At 29.3% G+C, this 11,685-nt stretch overlaps 1 protein-coding gene across 3 annotated transcripts in view; it reads right to left on the bottom strand.

Moving 5' to 3' along the window:
* Window positions 1–11,685, bottom strand: part of LOC108917145 (glycerol-3-phosphate acyltransferase 1, mitochondrial) — an 89,493-nt gene that overhangs the window by 31,974 nt on the left and 45,834 nt on the right. For all 3 annotated transcript variants that reach the window (XM_018723616.2, XM_018723615.2, XM_018723613.2), the window contains exon 2: window positions 6,987–7,155. In XM_018723616.2, coding sequence (XP_018579132.1) covers window positions 6,987–7,145 — 159 coding nt within the window. In that variant the 5' untranslated portion in view covers window positions 7,146–7,155. The remainder of the gene's footprint in view (window positions 1–6,986; window positions 7,156–11,685) is intronic.

The raw sequence follows: 11,685 nt of genomic DNA, 5'->3' as shown, positions 1-11,685 counted from the left end.
CTCTTTTTTGCCCATAACTGAGAAAAAAATGTAGAAATTGTGAAACAAAACTTTTCCATAGATAGTACACAGTATTATCTTATTTTTGATGTAAAACTAATGTAAGTTTTGAACATAGTACAGCAGTATTAATTAGAAACAGAAACCAATAATTGCATTTCTCTCTGACTTGAGGATTAATGTGGCAACGTCGCAATCAGGTGACAGCAAGGAGGGAATACATTTGAAAGACTTTGATTAGATTAAAACGAATTTGTAATTAAAAATAAATTATCCACAACAGATGATTATTTGTAATGTTTTTAAAAAACTAAATTAATTAAAAAATACTAGGAAGCTGTGATATATTTATTGGAATAAAAAATACAGATGATAAATCTTTTTAATATATTTAATGGTTTATAAAAACATCGTAATCATTACCCAGTAATATTTAGGGTTACATAAAGTTTTCATTACTTGATTAATATTATTAGTAATACTTGAGATAAAAGCATTTGTACGGAATAACAAAGGAACATAAATATTTCTCAGGAAACTTTATATCTAAAAAAATAGTTATAGTTGCAAAACTTTTGTAACATTACTAAAATAGAGATTAAAAACACGGAGAGTGAGTAATAATGTAATTTTTATCACAGAACCTTCAAAATTGCATCCAACATTTTCTTTGACTTGGACGAGAGATGGGCGCTAGTGTCATTTCATTTCTTTATAACTAAATTAACATAATTCTCGTTGTTTTACCAGTTCACATGATTTACGGATTTTAAATAAAAGATACAAATCTTCGCGAGGATAATATGATATATTTGTTATATATAATAATTATACATATTGTACATAGTTTACACAAAACATTTTTGAACGCGTACGCAACTTTACCCGAATTTGACGCGCAATATCTCCGATGTCCGAGGTCTGTAGGTTCGCAGTGTCTACAACTGCTAATCAATTATTAGCGCTGTTGCCACATCTACTTAGTCTTTATGCGTTCATTAAATATAATTTAAAACTACTTAAATATGATATTTTTATGTTGTTAATTAGTCAATATGTATGCTATGTGCATATAAGTAGATTTCGTTGCTACATAGATAATGTTTATAGCAAATAATTTCAATAGAATTTAATTTTTTCAAATTGGCAGCGGGTTTTAGTGCCATAAGAAATGCATAGGACCCCCCCCCCCTTTCGCTTCTCACTTCCCTCGGACCCCGATATACCTCCTTAATTGCAGTTCATTTACCGAACATGTTACAGGAGTGATAAAAATAAGTGATTTGTTATGTAATATATCACGGAAAATTTTGTTGAGGACAATTCTCAATAAATATTTGCCCAATGTGTCTAATTTTATACTGAAGTTTTAAGAACACAGAAGTTTTATTTTTAGAGATATTAGGACGATATAAAAATATGTCCTAATGTGATATTATTTTCGATACAACCGAATAAGGGAAGAATTTCTCCAAAACTAACGAAAAAATTACTTGAACTTTCGATATGTTATACAATCTTCATAAATGATTACAAGCCACATGACCTGCAATTATTTTATTTCCTTCATGTTCGCAATTAAATTTCGATAAAATTAAAAATTATTAAAACAATAAAATCAAGATTACATTAAAACACAACATTCTGTTTCGTCGGTTGTATTTGTTGCAATTTTTCACGAGATTTATACTCAATCAACAAGCGATTTCATTATCCCGAGCGAAGGTGTAACGGTTTGTTACGGTTCATTGTAAACGAATCATTAACATTGGTGACGCCATGATTTAGGGAATGTTCGTTACCAGTACAAGACGTGCAATGTTGGGTTGCCTAAGCTTGGAGGTCACGTGACTTGTAAACATTTATGAAGGGTATGTAGTGTAAAGTAGTAGTATAATTAAAATACTAAAAACTCGTATTCAATTATAAAACATAGTAAAAACTTTAACATTAAAAATATTAAATACTACAAAGAAAAAATACCAACCTACCATTAGAAAATAATTATATTTGTTTTTATTAACAAATAAATAATATTTGATAAAATTTAAAATTAAAAAAAATATCTTATTCAATCATGTGTCTAGGTAAATGGTCTGTTTTTGTCGTTTACTATTAAAAACGCAGTAAAAGCTAGGTTAATGACCGAATACGGTGGGTCAAGACTCACTCTCGATGAACCTTTGTAGGTCAGCGGTCAGAAGCGGACCGAAAGGGGTTTAAATAATGATTTAAACAAATTTTTTCAACGCAAGTATGTATTTTAAATTTTATTAAATCGCGTATTCGTATTCTACTCATTTTCCCCTACCCTTAAAATTAATGTCATTCTGAGTGAATCACCCTGCAAAATTAATAACTGATAACAAAATACACATTTTTAAAGAAGGTTTTCTTATTTTTCTTTTTCAATTGCATGTCGAGGAAAAGAAGTTCCAAGTCTAAGATTAAAAATGCGATTAGGAATAAATTTTTCCAAAAATTCATTGAATATTTAAAGGTATTGTCAAAAATTGTGTTGTGTNAATAATAATAATAATAATAAATACTACAAAGAAAAAATACTAACCTATCATTAGAAAATAATTATATTTGTTTTTATTAACAAATAAATAATATTTGATAATATTTAAAAGGAAAAAAATATCTTATTCAATCGTATGTCTAGGTAAAAGATCTGTTTTTGTCGTTTACTATTAAAAACGCAGTAAAAGCTAGGTTAATGACCGAATACGGTGGGTCAAGATTCACTCTCGATGAACCTTTTTAGGTCAGCGGTCAGAAGCGGCCCGAAAGGGGTTTAAATAATGATTTAAAAAAATTTCAACGCAAATAAGTATGTATTTTAAATTTTATTTAATCGCCTATTCGTATTCTACTCATTTTTTCCTACCCTTAAAATTAATGGCAGTCTGAGTGAATCACCCTGTATAATTAATAGCTGATAACAAAATACACATTTTTAAAAAAGGTTTTCTTTTTTTCTTTCAATTGCATGTCTAGAAAAGAAGTTCCAAGTCTAAGATTAAAAATGCGATTAGGAATAAATTTTTCCAAAAATTCATTGAATATTTAAAGGTATTGTCAAAAATTGCGTTGTGTGTTGTGTTTTTGGGGCAAAATATTCGAGGAGCCAAATACTTAATATGTAGAAACACCCTATAGTCCTAGTCCATAATTTTATTTTTTGCTGTTTGCAATGGAATCGTCGAGACACGATCTGTACATTTAATAAAACCTCTTCGTTACGAAATTTTCCTGTAATCGTGTACGCTATCACAGTAAGGTTTAATGGATATAGATAATAATTATTTCATGAATATTATAATTCTACACATATTTGCAAGACGTGGTCGATCTTCAAGATAAAAGTAAACAAAAACAAAAATATGAAAACTAAATATTAACCACTTGCTGCTGCGAAAAATTTGCAAAAACGTCTGAAATATTTATACATCAATTGGTATCAAATCGTAAATAAAGTACACATATATTTTCAATGCACTTAACCTAATGCTACAAAAATGAGTAATTTGACTAAATAATGTCGTTTTTGTAAACATATATAAGGTGTCCCACTAAGGTCAGCGAGGTACGATATTAGAGGAAATATAGAGCTTCGGGAAAAAAATTTTGATTAAAAATCGACCAGGAGAAATCGCTGGAGATCAAGGACATTTAAATAAAGGGGACTTATTTATTTACATTTCTAGATGAAGCCTTGTCTATTCACAGTCTAATTGTATCATTGTTGGCAGCTGTATAATTATACTGGAAATGTACTTAATATTTTTATCGCAATTTTCATCACAATTGTGAAAATTATTATTATAGGATAGTATTATTAAGTTATGCATACAATATTGTTAAATTCTGTACATATTAAACTATTTTTCATTTTTCATATTTGCCATGTTTGAAGACTTGGCAACTACGCAATAATTTGTAGCGTGTTCCTCGTTCGTTCTGCCGTGGTTGGCAGAATATGGCGTCTCTTGTTAGAAAATAGTTGTGATTTTAGTAAGTGAAACGTGATTAGTGTTTATACATGTATTTTGGATAAACTTTTAAGGTGTGAATATGGTTAGACAGTGCAGAATTTGTAAGAAATTGGATTATAAACATCCACATCAGCTATCCTTCCACAGGTAAGCGTGCTTGAAGGTGACTTTGGAATGTATATGCAACTGTGGCCATTGTCGTGCGTGTGGGTAACTTTTATTTGAATAACGGTAAAATTTTATAAAACTGACTTGGTATTTTTTTAAAATTTTTGCTGAAATAGTAAGAAAACAATAATATGAACCACGTTTGGCCATTAAAATCAAAGGAAAATGCTGCACCACAAATAAGTTACAGACATTATTTATATTTAATATATTTATAGGTATTTCAATGTTATCCCTTATACCCAACATTACAAATTTTAATCATTCATCATTTTCATTTTCCTCTACGACAAAAACCTTTTCAAAAATATATTTACAATTTTACTAAATGCACGAGCATAAAAACTGAATAAATACAACAGCAAAAATATGGTGGTGGTTCACTTATACATAAAAATACCGAAGATGCAATCAACTGAAAGTTGCATTCATTCAACCATTTGATGTTCTCCTTTGGGAATATATTTTTATGTCTCACTGAAAATTTGCCTCAGTATTCTAAAAGTGAAATGTGAACGTTTTTAGGATGCTTGGGGATGGTGCAACAAGAAAGAAATGGTTACAGTTATTGGGATTCCAAGAAGTTATAAAAATATTATATATATTTATTATAAAAATACTGAGTAGCTGTTGAAATATATTGACTTAGGACTATAAAATATTTTATTTTGACCCATCCAAAATGTACGACATTGGAGATGTAATCGCGCGCATCAGTTGGATGAAAATAAAGCCATCTGCTTTCCCCTTGTCTAGCTTCACCCAACATATGAGATAGACTGTGACATGCATAGTCCCCTTTATTTAAATGTCCTTGCTGGAAATAGTTTTTAAGTTAGTAACTCGGCCATTAGGGGGCGCAAACTACATACCAAAACTTAGAGTTGAATTTTTCTCAGAAATGTTTCCTATTCAGGTATATTAAATAGTACAAATATGCATAGCCGGACTCACTGCGCATAACTTTTGTTATTGGCATTTTGTTCTATTTCTCGACAGAAAGGGTGGGGGAAGCCCCTAATGTCTGATAAGAAAAATGCATTTTTTTAAAGATTGGCTCGTCAAAAGCCATAGTGTTATACTTCGTTGGAAATGCCTTTTCATGCTTTATCTCGTGGTGAATGCGTGAATGTCATTTACCTCAATATGGAAACCTATAGATGGCCTTATTTCAATAGAATCCCCGTTTTATGGATTTTTCTAAAAAATTTTAAATGTAGTCATAGTTTCCTTTACATAAATGAATTTAGCACAAAAAATTGATGAATATAGTTTTAGTTTGAAATTTCTAACGAAAGTGTTGTTTATGTATTGGCGCTATTTATCCAAGTTTAGGTTGTTTCACATTTTCTTAAAAAAGTGAAACAGCTAGACAAAACTGAGTCGTGAAAGGAACTAAGTCCTGAAGTTAGTTCCTTTTACTACCCAACTCACGAGAGCGTGTTGTCAGTAGAGTCCTATGGTAGAAATGTTCTCCGGCAACAAGAACAATATTTTGCTTCAGCCTCATTCATGGAGTTTAAATATCTTCAAAATGGCAACATAGAAGCTGCGGAATTTATAGAAAGCTTAGTAAAGCGCACTTTTCATTTGAGACAACCAGGGCCTAGACCAGTGTTAGTATTTGATACTTTGTCCAGTGCTTACCCCGAAAGAAAAGTGCCTATAAATAAGCATGAAGTCGATGCTGTCAAGAAGTTATTGAAATATATCCCAGAACGAAATGAACAGCATAAACTTTTTTATGAAGGTTATCTTACATGGCCCACAAATTTGGAATAAGATAATATTTAGATAATTAGTTGAAATAATAATGCATTTTGTCATTAATAAACCCGTTCTGAAAGTAATAATAATTATTATTCAAGTTTATTTTTAATTATAGCAGTTAGGTGTTAAAATGAACTAACACCACTACTGCTTTTTTTTAATATCCTTTATAAAAAAACATAAAAGAATGAATTAAACATTATATAACAATTATCCCACATATATTTGCTTTCGATCTATCATAATAATATTTTACTCTAAATTCAAATCTAGCTTTAGTTTAGTTTTTTGTAATTTCCCAACATTTTTGTTTTTTGGAGTTAATTCCTTTTAAGACTCAACAATGCAATTGAGGAACATGACGTTAACGAAGACATTTAATTACCTCTCAAAACAAAATGCGTTCATACACTCAGCAAAAAAAATTAGAGAAAAATTTCCAATTTTTTTTTAGTGATTCGTGAAAAAAATAACTTTTCCTGCTGTTTTGGAAAATCAACAAATATTGCGAAAAGTACGAAAGTACGAAGTGCGAAAAAAATTATAGGAGCAGATTTATTGCTCCTTAAACATCAATTAATGATTAAGAGAAACATTTTTTTTGTTATTTTTCTCACACTTTCGCGTAAGTACTCATCAAATATCGAAAAAAAAAAATTCTTTGAAAAAAAAATTTTTCAGTTTTTTTTACGTCCTCTTTTTTACAATTTTACATTGAATATTTAAATTGTCGAGAAAATTTTTCCCTATTAGCGTTTTACTAAAAAATTCCCTGGTAAGTCCGTTTTTGGGATACAGATGCGGTTTGAGAATAAAAAATACAGATCTATTTACTCATATCTCTTGTACAGAACTTTAATAGCAGGTTCTACATTGCAAATTAGTAAAAAAAACTTCGACATTTCCAAATACAAAAAAAAAAACTATAATGATTTCGCGCAAATTCCTTGAATGTTCATTTTGAAAGCTATGTTCACATCAGATTTAAAAAACATACACTCTGATTTCAAATACTAAGAATTATTTTTTGTGAATTTAATAACTCACCTTTATATCCGCCTCCCTGGTCAGGGCCTTCTTGAACTTCTGATCTCTGGCGAACCTCTTCAAAGAGCTTAAAGTGGCTAGAGATTCATTCTGATTGTTGTTCAGAGGGGAGAATCTGTTGTACGTGTCGAAGACGCGGTTGGTGACGACGTCGACCATCTTATTCACTCTGGAAAGAAAAACCGACATCTTAACAGTTGTTTACAGAAACTTAAGATTAACTAATGGAAAATAAAACAGATATTTATGCAACATTGCAAAAAGTGTGTTAATTTTTTTTATATAAGTGGGAATTTGTCCCATTAATAAAAAAAAATACTTTACGTATGTGCTGCATGCAATATTACTTTAATACTGAAGGATAATATGTTAGATTTATGTTACAAGCGGTATACAAGATATATATACATATATCTCGTAAGACTTTTAAGATATTGCAAAAATATGATGTAATTCTCCTTACTTAATTATATATTTTCGGAAGAAACAATTTAGGACTCTAGTGTGTAAAATTAGTAAACTAGTCACACAAAATAAAGGACAAAAAAAATCCTAAATTTTTAGGTTATTTTGAAAAGGCTGTTATTTGGAGAAAAATAAATCATAGAGCAATAAAAAAACAAGTTGAAGTTGAAGTTGAAGTTTCTGCTTTCAGGATCTGAAGGGCAAAAATTTTTATCGTTGACCACCCTTAACAAATCATAAGAAATCCAGCGGAAAAAATTTCAAAATTGTTTCTCCCCTCTCAAAGGGTCCACAATCTTCAATATATTCTTTTTGGCAGTCTCACCTGTCAGCCCTTTCAGTTTTCAGTAAAAATAAGCTCTTTTTAATGCAAAAAGAGCGAATTCCCGAGAGGCTTTTGCCTGACCTTGGGACAATTTGTATATACTTAACGCTGTTTTGCACGTTCTACTTTGTTAGTTGCAAAGGGATAATTAATTTTAACTTTCTCTGGATCAATTAGAACCAATATCTAGGATATTAACTTTTAAAATTAACGTTTACAGCCTTTTGAAGATCACCTAAAAATTGAGGATTTTTTATGCTCTAAGTTTTGTGACTAGTATATTTTACAAACAGTACTACCGAAAAATTATAACGCTTAAAATTAAAATTATAAAAATTGGCGTAAGATTTATTTATCAGAAAAGTCAACTAGTAGGTACTGTGAAATCTCATTAATAGTAGTAAATAAATCTTCCACTTGGCGTCTTAAAACTTGTTTTTTTTTTTTTTAAAGGCTAGAAACTAATTGCAACTTTAATTAGCACCAATTTTTTAAAAGCTCCATGATGTTTTTAAATAAAGATGATGATCTAATGACGTAAATAATCAGTTTACCGATGCAAATATACGGGGTGTTCCTAAATAAGTGTCGCAACGGGAAACTGTAAATTTCTCTTGAAAAGAGAAACATATTTTTTTCTCCGGGCTTTCGTTTTCGAGATACACGGTGTCAAAACTTTTTTTAGATTTTTGCCAATATCTTAGGAACCGTTTGAACTACAGGACTGAGTTTTGGTACACGCATTACCACTATTAATAGCTACTTGTTGCAAATGTTGTTAAATTTTGTTAAACTTGTTAATTATTACTATCTATCTTTTGAATTACAAAAGATTTTTGAAACGTTAGCAAAATGTTTATTTTTGTTCATAAAAAGTCATTTTTCTTGAAAACTGTTGAGTTTAGAGCAATGAACCAAGAGAACTCTTTTTGTGTAAAATTCATTGGCGCTTCAGAATTTGCTGTCCAATGTCAATTTTTCCAGTGGCGTAAAAGTTAGGGGGGGAAAACCCTTACGATACCTTAAAATCTCCACCACTGGCACGTTCAATGAATTCGAGAAGGGTGCGAAAAAGTAGCTATTAATAGTGGTAATGCGTGTACCAAAACTCAGTCCTGTAGTTCAAACGGTTCCTAAGTTATTGGCAAAAAATTAAAAAAAAATGAAAGTTTTGACACCGTGTATCTCGAAAACGAAAGCCCGGAGAAAAAAATTGAAGAGGAAAAGAATGTTTCTTTTTTCAAGAGGAATTTACAGTGTTCCGTTGCGACACTTATTTAGGAACACCCCGTATAAGTAATTTCGGGAAAATATTAAAATAATAATTAACAAATGATATCTAACACACGAGCATAAATGCACTAATAATACCTAATATATACAGAAAAAAAAACCCAACGATTTTCGAGTGAAATTAATTTATTTAAAAAACCATTAAATTACTACCTATTAGGGAAGACTAAGTGAAAAATTCTTTTGATTCTGAGTGACACCGATTTTTTGTGTAAACTTTTCTGCAAATTGTGGGAAATAACCACTCACTGACAGTGCTAACACGCGCAATTCGAAAATTCCCGTTACATTTTACATGTATCACTACATATTTAGAAATAGACTATATCTCACCCATGCATTTACAAGTATTCAGCAATAATTAATTTCCCATCTATAGAGTAAATAAAAAATGTATCTGAAATTCAAATAATAAAGAATCTGCTAATTGTTAACCAGGTATGTATTGTTTGAAAAATTCTGTATGATGAGTTACAAAATGATATCTAATTAAAATGAACAAGTTTAACATATTTTTTTATCAATTAAGTTTTATAGAACTAAAGGGTCCTATGAGATTTACGATTTTATCATACATTTAAAACATAGAAATTCAATCAAATGGCAATAAAATTTCCACTGTACAATGATAAATTAAAAATATGTACTAATTGCAAATATCTATACAACTTGGCTATGTATATTTTTTAACAAATGCCTATATATAGCATCAATAAAATGAGTTACTTGCAAATAACGTCGACGAAGAAAAAGTGGACGTAATGTTTGAACAACCTAAAAATAATGTTTTGTTAATAACAAAAATACCTAGTATTAATGTAAATCAACAATACTTACATTTGTTTTACAAGCATAAAACTGATTTATTTACTAAAAACACGTGTACATTTTTTTAAACATCTTTTGTGTGTCCTTTTTGAAAGATAAATAAATATTTTAAAGCAAATTTTAAATCACATCTCTTAATCCAAGATAAACCTAAACTATAAAATATTTTCTTATCGTACCTGATGTACATTTCCAAATAAAAATAAACAATAGCAGATAAATTATAAAAAAAAAAGGTTTTTTTCATACTTCGAACAGTTGCAATTCACAATGTAAGTCCAAAGGTAAGGAAAAACCTACCTAATTGATTATTCATAAGATGACCAAAGAGGTCCCAAAATATACATTGTTTAGTTCACGTCATCAAGATCTTAATATCTGTATATCTGGATGGGCAATTCAGTTTTGAAAGAATGCGGTTAAAATAAAAAGTACATAACACTTCTACATAATCTAAGAAATATAGAACAATGCATTATGAAATAAATAATTTAAATTAATAAATATTGCAATAGTAGAGTAGTTGTTTTATAATTTTTTTATTTATAACAAATTTATGGTAAAGTCAGAAAGAAAAGAAGAGTAATTGAATATAAAATATAATCGTTTCTTTCTTGGTTATGTTAACAGGAATTTTATTACTGAAAAAACAATCTTTTGCTAACGAATACTACAAAGGTGTCAATAAGTAAAACAGATAAATTTGTAAATTTGAATGGGAACAATGGTGTTATCTGCAAAAAGTATATTTAAAATATCACTTTTAAAAATATTCGGTCGGTCATTTATACAAATTAAAAGAAGTACAGCACCCAAGACCCAACCATGCGGAATATCATATCCAAGGTATTTGACTTTGTATTACTGTAAACGACATACTGAAATCTGTCGATTTAACCATAAAAGTACAATTTTCTATTAAATGTTCATGAGAGACAAGTCCCTCAAAGTTACCCACATTATTTGAGAATTACTGTGATTATTATTTTAAAAACAATATAGCTTCAGGTGACTTTTTAATTGTCAGGTTAAATAATTAAGTTATATATGAAGAAACTAGCCTGACGGAAGCAAAATAAAACGAGTGAAACAATTTTTAAAATAAATGTTCAGTACATATAGCATATATTACATAAGAAAGAAGAAAAAAATAAATTCGTTTTTTTGTATATGTAAATACTACTGACAATTACATATCGGAAACACACAGACAAAAAAACAACCTTCAAATAATTTTCACTTTTCAGACATAATAAACCCATTAGTATTAGGAATATCCAGTATTTTTTTGTATTAGATGAATTGTATTCCTTAAACATTTCAGGGTATAAATTCAAATATAGGCAATTCAAAAAAATATCACCTTGACGGTAATATTTAAAACTTTCTGTTCAAAATATTGTTAAACGAGTTGGTTTACAATATGGTTTACTGTAGTTATTATAAAACTTACAAATGCCATTATAATAACTATTACATCAATTATCTCATTAGTTCATAAAAAAAATCATTTCCTATTTAACAATATTTTATGCTACATTCTGAATAGTAACTATGCCAATGCTGATGCTGCTCATTATTTTTTTAACTTATTTTGAATGTGACTTAACACCGTCTATTAAGTTTTATTAGAAAAGTGACTTGATCTGTTAAATATCTCTAAATATCTCTCTATTTTTATTTTTACATTTTTAAATAAATAACCTCTTGCGTCAAAAGCACCAGTGAAGTGGTTGGTTTTATTTTAGTAATTGCAGTAAATAATGTCAACGATTACAATAAGAAAAC

The sequence above is a fragment of the Anoplophora glabripennis genome, unplaced genomic scaffold, assembly GCF_000390285.2.
Source record: "Anoplophora glabripennis isolate ALB-LARVAE unplaced genomic scaffold, Agla_2.0 scaffold85, whole genome shotgun sequence".
Lineage (NCBI taxonomy): Eukaryota > Metazoa > Arthropoda > Insecta > Coleoptera > Cerambycidae > Anoplophora > Anoplophora glabripennis.
Note: the sequence above shows the minus strand (reverse complement) of the source record. Positions and strands in the feature narration are given on the sequence as shown.